Source organism: Felis catus, chromosome A3, assembly GCF_018350175.1.
Source record: "Felis catus isolate Fca126 chromosome A3, F.catus_Fca126_mat1.0, whole genome shotgun sequence".
In the NCBI taxonomy this organism is placed as follows: domain Eukaryota; kingdom Metazoa; phylum Chordata; class Mammalia; order Carnivora; family Felidae; genus Felis; species Felis catus.
The window spans coordinates 29,370,458-29,386,891 of NC_058370.1; the positions used below are offsets into that span (position 1 = coordinate 29,370,458).

Genomic DNA, 16,434 nt, shown 5'->3' on the forward strand with positions numbered 1-16,434 from the left:
GGGGAGTCAGAGAAGAAAGAGATCAGGGCAGGAGGGAACCAAGCAAACCTATCCGGCCACACATATGATCACCTGTCTTTGCATCTAGAAACAACGCTCATTGCTTTTCAATGAGCTGACACCAGTTACCTCGTGCCATAATTGCAACCATGAGAAACCGAGTCCCAAAGATTGTTAATGGTGGAGTCAGACCCTTGCTCGGTGCCTTTTCTTGCCTTCACAGCGAACATGCTCACGGGGCCTGCCCTGCAGTGACCGGGAACCGGTGTCCCAACCCCACAACAGTTTCATCAGTGCTTCTAGCAGCATTCTCTGATGCAGACCACATCCTGCACAAACAGGCTCCAGTATCACACCCTCACCCTCCAGATTTCAACCCAGCTGCCCCATGGGTACAGCTCTCTGGGCGACCTCCCCTGTGCGAACTCCCCACCCCAGCAACCAGATTATAGCCCAGACTCTGCCCTGCCTTGCTCACCCGTGCATCAGACCTCTTGGCATTTCCACTGGAGCCCCTCCATTGCCTAGAATCCCCCACCTTGCTAGCACCGCCACTCCCTTCTCCCCTTCTTCTCTTGGCAAAATCCTGTTCATTCTTCCAGAATCAGAGTGAACATCAGTTCTTTGCTAAGTATTTCCAGTCATCCCAGTTATACTTTATCACTCTCTCTCTCTATTTCCATGACTTTTTTTTTTTTTTTTGGCCCACCATATTTATTCCTTCTTTTTAAAAACAAAATGTGTTTATCTAAGTTGTTGTCAAAAACCGGCTTCCTAAATATCACCAACACAACCTATGGATAAGATAAAGCTGCTTTATTGCTTACAGCGAGAAAAGCTTTGGAGGGTCTCAGGAAAGGGAAGGGAAGGTCAGAATTTACTGAAAATTGGAAGTTTGATTTAAGGCAGGACTTTCAAAGTGGGGGCTAGATTGGAATTGGATGAGAATTCTAATACAAGAGTCAACAATAAATGGCAAGGTCAGGATTTTGAGGCAAAGCATTCAAAGAATCTTTGGGTGCAAATTTTTGGTGATGCTTTCCATTGAAGAGTTGATGAGTCTTTGGGAAAATCCTGCAATGACCAATCAAGCCATTTGCCTGGGGGAGGAGACTCTTGGAAAAAATAAAGTCATGCTAATGAAGACAGAGGTATAACACAAAGTCATCTTAATGAGGACCCTAAGGTGTAGTTTTGGGTTCTCTGTGTCTGGGCGGAGTATGGGATAGATGGTTTCTGTTCTCAGTTGGTCCCTGTGGTCATTATTCAGCCCAAACTGAAGGTCAGACCAGCAATATCTGAGAACATCAATCCAGATCTTCACCGCTGTTTGAGGTATCATAATTGCATGTCAATCACCTGTGGATAGTTGTTTCAACCTCCCAGTTTCTGGGGATAGTTGTTTCAACCTGTGTGTCAGGTTTTCCAGTTCTTTCTTCTGCATGACCTTTTGCTGAATCATTTGATGCATAGCAGGTATGCAACAGCATTTAAAACTCTGGAGATCACACATCTGAACACTGGTACACAGACAAATACAAAGAGAAGGAGTATGGCCAGAGTGTGCATAGTTCACTTTTCAGCCAGGAGCCAAGAATGCCCAGACTAAATAAAATAACAAATCTCATGCACAATCGGAAAAGTCCATGGAACCAAATATGGGATCAAAGTTCCCCGCTTCCTGATATCTTTGTTTACTTCTTAGATCTTTTTAGTCATGTTAAAGGTCTCTGAGAGGTCTTCAGGAATGTACGTTCAACATTCCTCCCCTGAACATTGCACATTACCCTCGAAAGGCCAAAATATATCTGAAGCAGCTCTGATATAAATCATCTCTCGTCCAATGTCATAAACCTCTCAGGAGATGGATTCTTGGTGGATTATCTAATCACCTTTTATTCTCTCAATAATAGCACGTAAGTTTCATTTTACCATCCAGACTTCTTCTAAAGTATGGAAATGGAAGTCCTGAATTTCACAATACCCTAGAATAAGTAGGAGTTTCAGTTCTGGAATTAAGGCCCAAGTTTCCTTTCTTCAATGAAACTGTTTACTAATCTTGTTTTCCTAGAGGGCAAACTACTGGGCCAAAACGGATCCTGGGTGATGTCAGAAGCAATCCTGAGAATAGGTATTAGTTTACCCAAGTAACAAGTTCCTGTCTGATTTGCGGGTAATAGTAGGCTTCTGTACCAGATCCAATACCGGTCACTGGGGGCCACATAATGATCTGCTTTGGGCCAAAATACTACTATGGGATTGGGAAATAATGCTGTAAAGTTTTGACACCGTTCATCAAAAATAGATTGGTATCAGGCAGTGAATGTTGTAGTATCGAGGTTATTAGGTGGGTCTAAAGAAAAAGTAACGTGTTTTGTTGATCTGCGAAAGCAAAACAGCCTCCAAAAATACACCACCTGTCCCCTGATCTCCTTCTAAGCTTTAGTTCAGTGACACTATTGTTTCAGCAGAGTCAAGGCCCTCCTAGAATGTGATGGGGGTTTTGGGTTTCCGGCCACTTGGCCTATTGTGGAATTTACGATCTAAAACATCACGCAATGGTTGAGTCCAGTTTGCCAGAAGACCAACTGATCTCTTGCATGGAATTGGGACCAAAGACAGCTGAGTGGTTCCCAAGGGAAATATGCACTTTAGGTAGTTCATGGGTGAATTGTAACCGGGTATTGGATTCATACCAAGGAGTGATTAAGGAAGCAAACAGGGCTTTATTAGTAACACAACTAAATACAGCCTTACGTTAGTGCAGGATGGAATTTAGGTTAAAGAATAGAAAACAGGGGAATACAGGTTACAAAGTGGCAATCTATGGTCTTGTTCCATGGATCTTGGGCACAACTGTCTATATCCAAAGACTGTCTGCTTCAAGAGGGCTTCTAAGCACCCTCAGCTTGAGACCACCAGTAGCGATGGTCTTCCAGTAATTTGAAGATGGTGATGTCTCTTCAGTCGAAGGACACGAATCCAAGAATCAACCCCTTGAGAGTTTCACTACTGTGCTAGTTGTTAACAATACCTGCTAGAATCCTTCCGGTCGGGGTTCTGAGACAGTCCTTGGATTAAAGACAAAAACTCTAGACTACAGCTGAGATTTCAAAGAAGTTTCAGGGTAAAAACAAGTAGTATCTGTAGGTGACAGAGACTTAAAATGGCTACGGTTAGCTTATTACTAATAACTTACAAAAGTGAAATATGTCATAGCAATAATGAAACTGGCCAGGAAATTTGGTTGTTTCTATGGGATGCAAAACAAACATAATAGGGCAATCTAAAAGTTTTGGGCAAAACGTTTATAATGAGTAGGCATGTTTTTGTATAGACAGGGAACATTATATGTGACTTATAAAGTTGGTTAAACAGGGGCGCCTGGGTGGCACAGTCGGTTAAGCATCCGACTTCAGCCAGGTCACGATCTCGCGGTCCGTGAGTTCGAGCCCCACGTCGGGCTCTGGGCTGATGGCTCAGAGCCTGGAGCCTGTTTCCGATTCTGTGTCTCCCTCTCTCTCTGCCCCTCCCCCGTTCATGCTCTGTCTCTCTCTGTCCCAAAAAAATAAAATAAAATAAAATAAACGTTGAAAAAAAAATTTTTAAGTTGGTTAAACATAATCTTTACAGAGAAAAAATGTCTTGAGATATAATGTATAATTAGATAAAAACATATACACAATATAACAAGAACATATCAACCAGATAAGAAAAATAGATCAAGAAAATTATGTATAGAGGGGCGCCTGGGTGGCTCTGTTGGTTAAGTGTCTGACTCTTGATTTTGGCTCGGGTCATGACCTCATGGTTGGTAAGATCAAGTCCCACACGGGACTGTCAGAACAGAGCCTGCTTGGGATTCTCTCTCCCTCTCTCTTTGCCCTTCACCAGCTCATGTACATGTGTTCTCTCTCTCTCTCTCTCTCTCAAAATAAATAAATAAACATTTTTTAAAAAGAATATTATGTAAAGCGATTCATTCAGTCCAGAGTAGGTCCTAAGCTTATGTGGTTTTTTTTTTTTTTGAGAGACAGAGAGAGAGAGAGAGAGCACATGCACATGTGCACTGGAGAGGCAAAGGGAGAGGGAAAGAGAATCTTTTTTTTTTTTTTTTAGGAGACAGAGAATCTTAAGCAGGCTCCACAGCCAGTGCAGAGACTGATGCAGGGCTTGATCTCACAACTGTGTGCCAGAGCCAGAATCAAGAGGTGGACACTTAACCTATTGAACCACCAGGCGCCCCAGCATGTGTATTTTAATAAAACTCTATAGGGGCGCCTGGGTGGCGCAGTCGGTTAAGTGTCCGACTTCAGCCAGGTCACGATCTCGCGGTCTGTGAGTTCGAGCCCCGCGTCAGGCTCTGGGCTGATGGCTCGGAGCCTGGAGCCTGTTTCCGATTCTGTGTCTCCCTCTCTCTCTGCCCCTCCCCCGTTCATGCTCTGTCTCTCTCTGCCCCTCCCCCGTTCATGCTCTGTCTCTCTCTGTCCCAAATAAATAAATAAACGTTGAAAAAAAAATTTTTTTTAACTCTATAGGTAAATCTGATGTGCATCTCCAGTTGTAAAGCACTGGCCTAAAAGATGCCAGATTCAAATTAAAGAGTATTGTTATCAAATAAACATTTTAAATGATAATTGAGTTGTGACTGATTATTATACTGTTGCCTAACATCAGGCAAATCACCCGCAGGACTCTGATTAATGGAAATAAGTCATGGACAGCAAGGGCATGCAGCAGACCTCTCAGAACTGCCCATAGGGCATACAGTTGCTGAAATATTTAAACATTTGACCTATCCCAATTTAACCTAGGAAAGGCTAAGCGTCTCCTCTGATTTGACAACTCTTCCCATGAAACTCCCACAGTAACATATCAAATAATCCTAATTGTTTCCGGCACCTGTCTTTGTCATAAGGTGGAAGAATAAGTCTTTGTGATTTTCCAGGGACCTTCTGGGAAATCTCAAAGATAGTTTTAGATACAAAAGATATTCTGAAAGTTATTTTTCTTCATTTTACACTTAGGACTCACTCTTAGAAAAAAGAAATCAACAGTTGTCAGATTTGAACACTTAAGAGAGGATCATGGTGCCTTAGCAACCATATCTGGCTACTCATTTGTTTTACGGGCCAGAGTGTAATCTATCTTCATGAATGTTCCATGTGAGCTCAAGAAGAATGTGTATTCTGCTGTTGTCGGATTAAGTATTCTATAAACTTCAATTAGATCCAGTTGATTGATGGTGTTGTTCAGTTCGACTATGTCCTTACTGACTTTGTGCCTGCTGGGTCTGTTGATTACTGACAGAGGGGCTGGAGTCCCCAGCTGTAATTGTGGATTCGCCTGTTTCTCCTTGCAGTTCTATCAGCTTTTGGTGTTGTGTTGTTAGGCACATACATGTTAAGGATTGTTATGTCTTCTTGGAAAACTGATCTCTTTAGCATTATGTAATGCCCTACTTTTTGCCTGATAATTTTCCCTGTTCTGAAATCTGCTTTGTCTGGAATTAGTACAGTCACTCTAGCTTTCTTTTGGCTCTCATTAGCATGGTATATTTTTCTCCATCCTTTAACTTGTAATCTGTATTTGTCTTTATATTTAAAATGGATTTCTTGTCTTTCCCAATATCGGCTCTGACAACCTCTTTCTCTAATTGGTATATTTAGACCATTGTGGTTAAAGTGATTATTGATATAGTTAGATTAATATTTGCCATATTTGTTGCTGTTTTCTATTCATTGCTCTTGTTTTTTGTTCCTAGTTTTGTCTTCCACTCTTCCTTTACATTTTGTGGTTTTGACTGAGCATGTCCTATGATTCCAGTTTCTCTCCCTTTTTAGCATATCAGTTGTACTTTTTTTAGTGGTTTCGCTAGAGCTTGCAATATCCATTTATAATTAACACAAGTCCACTTTCAAATAACATTATACCACTTTATGGGTGGTGCAGGTTCCTTATAACAGAGTATTTCCAGTTCCTCCTGCCTGTCCCCTTAACACCACTGTCAGTCATTTCACTTATCCATACGCTATAGTCATCCAATATATTTTGCTATTATTATGTTAAACAAACTCTTATCTGTTGGATCAGTTAAGAATAAGATCTTAGATCTCAGCTTATCAGTTTCCTCCTTCGAAAGGCCTTCGTTAAGTCTGGGTGAAGCCCACCCCTGTGCTTCTTGAATCATAGAACTGATCACGCTGTCTCTTCCACTAACTCAAAATGTGTTGAGGGACAGAATCTTGTGAATCTCATTTGCTGCTGTAGCCTGTAGCCAAGCAGGCAGGCACATTGTCCATTTGAATATGCCACCAATATCCTGGTTTGAAACCCAAAAAGAGAACTTTGAGTAGTTTCTCTCTGAACCTCAATGCAAATTGCACTCACTAAATCTAACTCCAGCTCACATCACACTTGCACTGATACTATCTCGGTTGGGTTTCCCGACCACACTTTGAGGTAGGTGCCTATAGATCGATCAGGTTCCCTGGAAGCAGAGCCTGATATGGGGATTCGTGGGCATGTGATTTATCGAGGATGGCTGTCAAGAGACAAGGAGTGAGGGAAGCAGGACAGGGCAAGGGAAGGAATCGAGCCAGGATGTATGCTCAGATGGACTCTAACCATCCTGTGATCCCACAGGAAGCTCTGGAGTATGAATGAGCCACAGATTTGCTCAGCCTTGAGGCAGAAGACTGGACTTTTGTACCTCTGTATCAGTTAGTAATTGGCCATGGGCTGACTCAAGGAGAGGAAAGGGATGTAAACATCTGGGCATTTCCCGGCAAGATGGCTCCCGTCAACCAAAGGCTCCCCGGAGAAGGGAGAGCCTGTGAGCTGTTAGAGCCACCATGCCCAGGAACCAGGGGATGATGCAGTGGCCAGGTAATGGGATCTGGGTTGACCAGGGGCAGCACTTACCAGAGTACCCACAAGGAAGCTGACTCAGAAAGAAAAAGCAACCTGCCCAGCGGTACCCAGATAATAACCATCAGAACCAGACTTCAGACCCAGACAGCCAGACTCTGAGTCCCCAGCTCCGTCTGCCCAAATCCAGCCCCACCTACCACAAACTAGTTCTGGTTGCTGTTTGACAGGGTGGCCTGCTTCTCAGAATGTAAAATCTCTAGGGGCAGGGAAGCAGCTACGAAAGCTCTCTGTGGCCACTGCATTGCATGCACAGCCTTGAGAGACTGCATAAGGAGTAGGGTAGAGGTGAGAATTTGGGAAGCTGAGAGTCCCCGTCCCAGCCTCCATGACTGCTGCTGGGAATGGCAGGTGATGAACTTCTACTCTGCTCTGCCCAAAGTTGGGGCTCTTGCAATGCAGCTGGGGAAATCTGCCTGGCCATGACACAAAAGCCTGGATGGTGGCTCCTGTGGACAATGAGACCAAGTGCCCTGCAGAAGAGTTCCCAGGCACTGCCCACTCAGAGGCAGGGCCTCAGGGTGCAAAAGTGGGAGGCAGGCTGGAGACAGGAGGGGAAGGGGCCTTCGTTGAATACACCCCATGGGCCAGACTTTTTACTCCTGCTTTTCATTTTTATTTTTTTAATGTTTATTTGTCTTTGAGAGAGAGACAGAGATGGAGTATGAGCGGGGGAGGGGCAGAGAGAGGGGGAGACACAGAATCCGAAGCAGGCTCCAGGCTCTGAGCTGTCAGCACAGAGCCCGACACGGGGCTCGAACTCATGAACCGTGAGATCATGACCTGAGCCAAAGTCGGACGCTTAACCAGCCGAGCCACCCAGGCGCCCCTACTCGTGCTTTTAATTAACCACATAAGGAAATAAGGGTTACTAGAGCCATTTTACAGATGAGGAAACTGAGGTGCAGAAAAGTAATTTATTTGTGGCCACAGAGATAATAAATGATAGACATGATCTTTTCATGCAAACCAGCGTAGCTCGTAACCTGTGTTCTTTCTAGAAGTAAAAAATATCTTATTTCTGGGGCACCTGGGTGGCTCAGTCGGTTAAACCTCCAACTTCATCAGGTCATGATCTCGACCTCAGTTCATGAGTTCGAGCCCCGCATCTGGCTATCTGTCAGCACAGAGCCTGAAGCCTGCTTCCAATCCTGTCTCCCTCTCTCTCTGCACTTCCCCCGCTCATGCTCTCAATCCCTCTCAAAAATAAACACACATTTAAAAACATTTTTTTAATACTTTATTTCTGGATTAAAAGTATCAGGGGAGTGCCAACCGTTCTCAGATGTCAGTCACTGTTCTGTGTTCATTAACAAGCTGATGGAGAAAGTATGAACATCCCCATGGCAGACGGGAGCTCAGAGAGGTCAGGTGACTTGCTCAAAGACACCCAGCTAGTAAGTGACGAAGAGGTTGGTTATTCATACCAGAACTTCACGATAACCTTGCCCGCATGTAATTCGTAACTTTGTGAATAGTTGTACTTAGCCTAGCTGTTGGGCAAACTGTTGAGGAAATTTCACACTGTAGATTCTGTTCAACCAGGCCGTTTGCCAATGCTACAAAGTCATGGTTGATACACACACTCACAGGCGGGGTCCCGTGAGACAGCAGCCCCTGGAGAAAGGAGCCTGTCAGTGGTCCAGACAGAGCCTTGCCAAACAGAGACGGGGGCTTGGCCTGGCCCCGGGGGTCAGGAGGTGACTCCACTCTGACCCCAAAGAGCTGCACACCCACAAAGAGGAAAGGCATGTGCCTAAATCTCTGACCGAGCTTTATTTTTTTTTGTAATGTTTATTTATTTTTTGAGAGAGAGCGTGAGAGCGTGCACATGAGTGGGGGAGGGGCAGAGAGAGGGAGAGAGAAGCCCAAGCAGGCTCCACACTGTCCGTGCAGAGCCCGACGTGGGGTTCAAACCCACGAACGGTAAGATCACGACCTGAGCCAAAACCAAGAGTCGGTCACTCAACCGACTAAGCCACCCAGGTGCCCCCCCCCCCACCTGAGGTTTAGGCAAGAGCGTGGGAGTGCCAACCGATCAGAAGAGGGAGACGTTAATTCTCATCCCAGACCAGGGGCTCCGAAAGAGGTGGCCTTTGGAGCCAACAAGCTCCAGGAAGTATCTTGGACATCTGGTGTCTCACAGCCGGGGGCACTTTCCTGGGGTGGAGGCCGGTGAGGCCAGAACTGCCCAATTCCTGCCCCTGCAGGTGACAGGTCCGGGAGGAGACCCTCAAAGAAGCGGGCTCCCAGAGCCGAGGGTGCCGCGGGCAGGCGTGGAGCCCAGCCTGGCCAGAAGGAACGGGCCGGGGGCAGCCCAGGGCCGGGGTCCCCCCGGAGGAAGCAGGCAGAGCGCAGGAGACACCGAGAAGAGCTGGGGGAACGGGGGCGGAGCTCCGCAGAGAGGACCTGCACAGAGAGGAGGAAGAAGGATGGGAGGACTTCCCTCAAGGAGCAGAGAGCACCCTCAAAGAAGGAAAAGGAGGTGCCGAGGAAGGAGGAGACGTGGAAGCGGCTGAAGAAGCACAGGTATGTTGTGATTCTGATCCAGTGCGTTTATGATCAGTGCCCTCCTCTCCTTTGGCCTTTCTCCCTCCCGTGACAAAGGGCTGATGTCCCCTCCCCTGGTATAGGTGACCCCTCCAATCTCCTGCTTCTGTTTGCCCCCCACTTTTCCACCACCCTGCTCTCCCCATCTGGGGCAGAAATGGGAAGAGGGTCTTGGCCACGCTAGGCGGAGGGGACACTGGGTGCTCTCAACCGCAGTGCCTCATGTCCGGCAGGTGCAAGTGGACGTACTGAGTGGGGAGGTGACATGGCAGCGGGGTGGGACCAGATCCCAAGTCTCCTAAATTTCAGCTGGTGGCTCACCGCAGCTCTTGAAGAGGAACTGAGAGAAAAGAACAAAACTGGATTTAGGAGTCATCGTAGGACTTAAGCACGCCATTTCCCCAGTCTGGACCTGTGTCCTCTTCTGTGAAAGGTGGCATTGATTTAAAGGACCCTCGAGGATTCCACCAGCCCTGAAACCTAGGATGTGGGGGGGTTTGTTTTTTTCCTTCGTTCCATTAGCGCTGGCACATGTGGGTTCACAGACAGAGCCAGCTTCAGGAGTCAGCAAGTCACGATTTGGGTTCCATTCTTTGCTGCCAATTTTGATGGGGCATCTCCTTCTCTTTGCCCCCCTCCCCCCCCCCCCCCCCCCCCCCCCCCCCGCTTTATAGCTTTCCTCACTTCCCGGGATGTTTTAAGAATCCCTGTTGATAATGGCTGCAGAGGCTTTTGAAACAGTGGAGGGAAGCAGGGCTAGGGTGAAGGTGATGTTCCTTCCCACTGGGGTCTAACCCCCTCAAAAGGGTGTTCCACCGCCCCTCCCTGCCTTTACAGAGGGAACTGAGGCCCTCCAAAGGGCCACTGATTTCCTCTGTCACCCATGCCGGTCATCTCCGGCGTGGTTAGGGCTTTTGTCTCCTGCCTGATTGTCCTTGGACATAAGCTAAAGGGGTAAAGAGTGCATGGTGCCCGTAGCAACTTAAAGAGAACTTGAATGCATGTTGATCAAGCCCTGAAGTGTCCTGAGCGTTGGAGGGAGGCTGCCCCACCCCAAGCAGAACGCAAGTGTCTGGACGGCAGAGGCAAAGCGAGGGGTGCCATTCTCAGCTGAGTGTCGCGGCAGGGCAGAGAGAGACGGAAAAGACTCAGTCGTGTTCCCCAGACGCTGACAGTCTAGTAGGTAAGATAGGACATGGGCACCAGTCATCACAAGACAAGGCGGAAAGCAATATGCACTCGAGAAAGGGTTTGATGAAATGCCTTTTCCATGGGGCCCTGGGGCATCCGGGTTTCTCCATCGAGAAGGTAAGCATTTCGGCCAGTCCCTGAAGCACACGGGGAATTGAGGCAAAGCCTGAGTGCCCCGCACCCCCAGACCGAGGGACCCCTGAGGAGAGACTCAAAGGAAGCTGTCATGGGATGTTCATGAGGCATGGCAAGACACCCCTGTGCCCTCGGCTGTCCAGCGAGGTGCTGGACCCCTCTTCTCTCCTCTGGCCCATGAGGTCTCCTCCGTTCTTTGAGTTCCTCAGAAATTAAAACTCATGGGGACTGCTGCAAATTGTTCTCTAAAACCTGCAGGGACCCAAGCCCACATCCTGTATTTACATTTATGGAAGTGGCTAAGAAGGCTGCCTGGGCCTGGCCATCTCCACCCACTCCCTCACCCCATGGGCAGCTGTCCCGCTCAGAGTTTTTTTTCCGCAAGCAAAGGACACTGTGAGGAACACACACAACAACTAAAATGTTGCAGCAGCCGGGGATGCCCGGGTGGCTCAGTTGGTTGAGCGTCCAACTTCGGCTCAGGTCATGATCTTGTGGTTCATGAGTTCGAGCCCCGCGTCAGGCTCTGTGCTGACAGCTGGGAGCCTGGGGCCTGCTTTGGATTCTGTGTCTCCCTCTCTCTCGGACCCTCCCCCTCTTGCATTCTGTCTCTCTCTCTCTCTCTCAAAAATAAGTAAACATTTAAAAAAGTGTTTTTTTTTTTAATTTTGTGGCAGCCGAACACATGTGGTCTCGGCTGTGAGGTGTTGAGGCTCCTTACACGGGGAGAAGGTTTCCGGATGCAAGTCCCCTCCCCCGTGCCATCCAGTACGACGGCCACCAGCCACATGCTGAGCCCTTGAAATGTGGCCAGTGTGACCAAGGAGCTGAATTTCTAATTTAACTTCACTTTATTTTTTTTTTTAATTTTTTTTTTCAACGTTTATTTATTTTTGGGACAGAGAGAGACAGAGCATGAACGGGGGAGGGGCAGAGAGAGAGGGAGACACAGAATCGGAAACAGGCTCCAGGCTCTGAGCCGTCAGCCCAGAGCCTGACGCGGGTCTCGAACTCACGGACCGCGAGATCGTGACCTGGCTGAAGTCGGACGCTTAACTGACTGCGCCACCCAGGTGCCCCAATTCACTTTATTTTTTAAGTTTATTTATTTATTTTTTATTTTGAGAGAGAGAGCGCGCGAGCAGGGAAAGGGCAGAGAGAGAGAGAGAGAGAGAGAGAGAGAGAGAGAGAGAATCCCAAGCAGACTCCGCATGCCAGCACGGAGCCCAACTTGGGGCTCGATCTCACGAACCGTGAGATCATGAGCTGAGCTGAAACCAAGAGTTTGCTTAACTGACTGAGCCATCCAGGCACCCCTCACTTAACTTCATTTTAATTCGGTGTTAATGCTACTGAGCTGACACAAAAGTTAGTGAATTTACTTCACTTGGATGGACAGCTGTAGTTTTGAAATCAACTTAACTTTGAGGCACCTGGGTGGCTCAGTCGGTTAAGCGTCCAACTCCGGCTCAGGTCATGATCTCGTGGTCCGTGAGTTCGAGCCCCGCATCAGGCTCTGGGCTGACAGCTCAGAGCCTGGAGCCTGTTTCCGATTCTGTGTCTCCCTCTCTCTCTGCCCCTCCCCTGTTCATGCTCTGTCTCTCTCTGTCTCAAAAATAAATAAATGTTTAAAAAAAAATTAAGAAAAAAAAATTTTTTTAATTAAAAAAAAAAGAAATCGACTTAACTTTGAAGCCAATGCATTGCTCCTTTAAAAAAAAAAAAAATGGGCCAACTGCTTTTGTCCGTGAAGATGTAAATGTCAAAGGAAAATGATATTCTGCCATGTAATTCGTTGGTTGGGAAACTTTTAAGTATGTCTAAAACCATTTGGGTATGTGAGTCTACCTTTTCAACTACAAATCTTATGAAATCCAGACACAGATCAAATATGTTCACTGAAAATGTAATGTCTAAATCGACACACACAGGGGTTGTGAGAGGAACACCAGATTTTGAAGACAGCACAAGAAGAATATAAAATGCCTCATTAATAATTTTTAGATTGGTTACGGGTGAGAACGACAATTTTTGACATGTTGGATTCAACGACGTGTATTATTAAAATGAACTTACCCATCTCCTTTTGCCATTTGAATGTGGTTACTAGAAAAATTTCAGGGGCGCCCGGGTGGCTCGGTCGGTTGAGTGTCCGACTTCGGCTCAGGTCGTGATCTCGCGGTCCGTGAGTTCGAGCCCCGCATCAGGCTCTGTGCTGACAGCTGGGAGCCTGGAACCTGCTTCGGATTCTGTGTCTCCCTCCCTCTCTGCCCCTCCCCCGCTCATGCTCTGTCTCTCTCTCTCTCTCTCTGTCAAAAATAAACATTAAAAAAAAAATTTTTTTAATTAAAAAAGAAAAAAAAGAAAAATTTCAAATGACAACGCATGGCTCGGACTGTATCTCTCCTGGGCAGCACTGTGCTAGAATGTGGCGTGCAGGGAGCATGCAGAGAAATCGAGTTAGGGGAGGCGACCCTCCCGGTGTCTTAGGCTACAGGACAGAGTGGCAGTCTCTTCTGATGGGTGCTGGGAGTCACTGAGGGCTTCTGAGCAGGGGCAGGCCTCTGAGGGGTGGTCAGGGCCTGGAGGGTCAGGGAACACAGCCCGCCTGCCTTGCCCGTGGGCTCCCCTACATTCCGCAGACACCAACTTCTCACTCTCCCCTCCTCTGCCCCGGGCTCTGCCTCCAGATCGCCCTCCTTGGCCTCCAGTGCCTCTGTCGGGGAGTCTCTGTCAGAGGAGGAACTGGCCCGAATCCTGGAGCAGCTAGAAGACAAGAAGAAGCTCATTGCCACCGTGCGGAGCAAGCCCTGGCCCATGGCGAAGAAGCTGACTGAGCTCAGGTGAGCAGGTGGTGGTCGGCCGGGGGCCTCTTGATGTTCGAGAGGCTCAGCTCCTTCTGATGGGCCCGGAGTCCCTTCTCCCTCTCCGCCCCTTGACAGGAAGGGAGATTCGCCCTCCCACTCTGCTTTGGTCCCTTCAATCCCTAACACAAGCATAGCGCCTGGGTGGGGGGGGGGGGGTGTTGTTAGAGCCTAGACAGGCGTGAGCAGTGACTGTTTATTGACTGAGGCCCTTCCGTTGGCCAGCACTGACAGGGTCTGGCGGGAGGGACAGAGGATCGTGGCGCTCTGGCCTACACCCAACCTGGCATCCTTTCTGTTTCGTGTCCCTTTCCTCTCATCTGGAGGCTTCTACGCCTCCCTCACAACCCAGCACCGACGTGCCTCCCTTGGGCGGCTTTCCAGCCCCCACCCTCCCCAACTCGACACGTTCAGAACGCCCTCTGTGTTCTTTGGGCCCCAGAACCTCTTTGTGTGTGGCACACTCACGCTGGGCGTGTGGAGAACGGGGAGTGTGCCTGTCTCAGCTGCTCTCGAGTCCCAGATGCCCGACAGCTCAAGGCCCAAGCTTGAGGTGAGGCTCCATGAATGTTGTTCGGGCCTCCTCCTCTCCAAGCCCCTGACTCCTGTTTTCAGCTCGGCCCTTCTCCCGTTTCCACACGAAAGGCCGGCACACCAAGCGTTTTGTGAGTCTCGCGTCTCTGCCGTAGTCTTGAGATAAGGCCAGGGGTCACACTGTTTAACTGGTTTTCTACTGGGAAAAAAAAAAAAATCCCATCCAATATTACCATTTCCCCCCAAGTTCCCCCTTGGTTTTTCTGCCACTGGGGGCTGGGGGCGGGGGGAACACTCCCCTTGTCCTTCCCTCTTCATAAAGCCACTTTTGCTGACTCCTGTCACACCTGAGTTTCCAGTCTGCCAACTGCCTCACCCTTTATTAGGTAGACCAATTTGGCAGCTGTATTTTGACTCGGCCTCCCCGTTCGCCCCCAAGAGGTGGAGCGAAGAGGCCGGCTGCACACAGGGCAGACCCTGAGGGAGTTCTGGTAAACCGAACTGACTCTACGCACCCAAGCATATTATTACCGGGTGCCCCAGGCTCCTACGGGAAGAAATGCCTCCCTGTGGTGCCTCCGGGCCAGTGCTGACCAACAGAACTTTGGGGCATGACGGGGGTGCTCTATAGCTACACTCTTACTGCCGCCGCTAGCCCTATGTGGCTGGGAACCACTGGAAAAGCAGTTAGTGTGACCGAGTAACTGAATTTTTTGTTCTATGTTAATTTATTTAAATGAAATCATCCCACGTGGCCTCTGGCTACGGCTCGGGTGGCAGGTGCAGGCGTGGGCAGGGGCTGTCTTCTGGGTCTCCTCCTCTCCCTGATCCCTCAGGGCCAGCTTCTTCCTCCTGTCAGGGGGCCCAGAACAGCCATCTGTCACTCTAACACCACCTCGCCCCCACTCAGGTGTCACCTGAACACATCTTTTATTAACAGCGGAAAAAGAGCAACCCAGGTGCTCGTGGAAATGAGATCTCCAGCAGGCTGAAGTCTCGGGGACCGTGAACATTTCTTGAGGGCTGTTCGGCTGCCCAGAGGAGACGCGTGACATCTCCTCCAGCCGGAGGGCAGAGCTCCCGCCCCCAGTACCAGCGGCTAAGGCCTGGGAAATCAAACAGACCCAGGCGTCTGTCTCCGGGGCAGGTCTCCTCAACCCACACTGGCCTCTTCCCTTCACGATTCCCAACTTCCTCTTCCCTCTCCCAAGACTCCTTATCCCAGAGTCAGGTCCAAGGTGGACAGCCTCTGGGTCTCCAAGCAAGCTGGGGCCTCTCCCTAGAAGACCTTTGCTTTCTGCCGGCCCACCTGGCTAATTCCTACAACCCTGTAAGACTCGGGCCAAGCGTGCCCTCTGCGGGGAAGCCCCCACCGCCCGCCCCACATTCAGGCTGAGTTATTTACTGCCCCTCGGATGCCCAAGGCACGGTGTCCTCACTCAACTGGATGCTCTTGTCCATGGAGCTGTGTCTAACACATCTCTCAGTACTCCTTCTTTTTTTTTTTTTTAATTTTTTTTTCAACGTTTTTATTTATTTTTGGGACAGAGAGAGACAGAGCATGAACGGGGGGAGGGGCAGAGAGAGAGAGAGACACAGAATCGGAAACAGGCTCCAGGCTCTGAGCCATCAGCCCAGAGCCCGACGCGGGGCTCGAACTCACGGACCGCGAGATCGTGACCTGGCTGAAGTCGGACACTTAACCGACTGCGCCACCCAGGCGCCCCTGTACTCTCTTTTTGTACATATGGCCACCGCTTGCTGAGTGCCCCCTGGGTACCAGATCTATTCTGAATGCTGGTATGTAACAACCAGTTACATACCAAACCAGTTGTTGGTAACAACTCCTTTACTCCATGGTTATTGCCCCCACTTTACTGACGAGCAAACACAGAGCCATCAGGTCACTTGCCCAAGTTTTACGAGGTGAGGTAAGGGGCCTGGCCCGCATTTGAATTCAAGAATTCTGGCTCCGGTACCTACACTCTTAATCTGTCTTTTGCGTTTGTCTGTTTATTTGTTTTATTTTTGAGAGAGAGAGCAGGCGGGGGAGGGGCAGAGAGAGAGGGAGACAGAGGGAGACAGAGGATCGGAAGCAGGTTCCAGGCTGTCGGTGCAGAGCCCGATGCAGTGCTCAGACTCAGAACCATTGAGATCATGACCTGAGCCAAAGTCGGATGGAGGCCTAACTGACTGAGCCACCCAGGCGCCCCACCTACACTCTTAATTT

At 48.8% G+C, this 16,434-nt stretch overlaps 1 protein-coding gene and 1 long non-coding RNA gene across 2 annotated transcripts in view; one reads left to right on the forward strand and one right to left on the reverse strand.

Annotated features, from left to right (window-relative positions):
• The first annotated feature begins 7,369 nt into the window (after nucleotides 1-7,369).
• TMC2 (transmembrane channel like 2) overlaps nucleotides 7,370-16,434 on the forward strand; it is a 56,862-nt gene continuing 47,797 nt past the window's right edge. Inside the window, exons 1-3 of the mRNA XM_045055100.1 lie at nucleotides 7,370-7,459; nucleotides 9,116-9,459; nucleotides 13,497-13,649. Of these exons, the coding sequence (XP_044911035.1) occupies nucleotides 7,370-7,459; nucleotides 9,116-9,459; nucleotides 13,497-13,649 (587 nt within the window). The remainder of the gene's footprint in view (nucleotides 7,460-9,115; nucleotides 9,460-13,496; nucleotides 13,650-16,434) is intronic.
• Nucleotides 10,463-12,977, reverse strand: LOC123384346. The gene is made up of 2 exons (XR_006595309.1): nucleotides 12,883-12,977; nucleotides 10,463-10,656 (listed from the first exon to the last, which is right to left on the reverse strand). It is a non-coding gene; the product is annotated as an uncharacterized LOC123384346 (long non-coding RNA).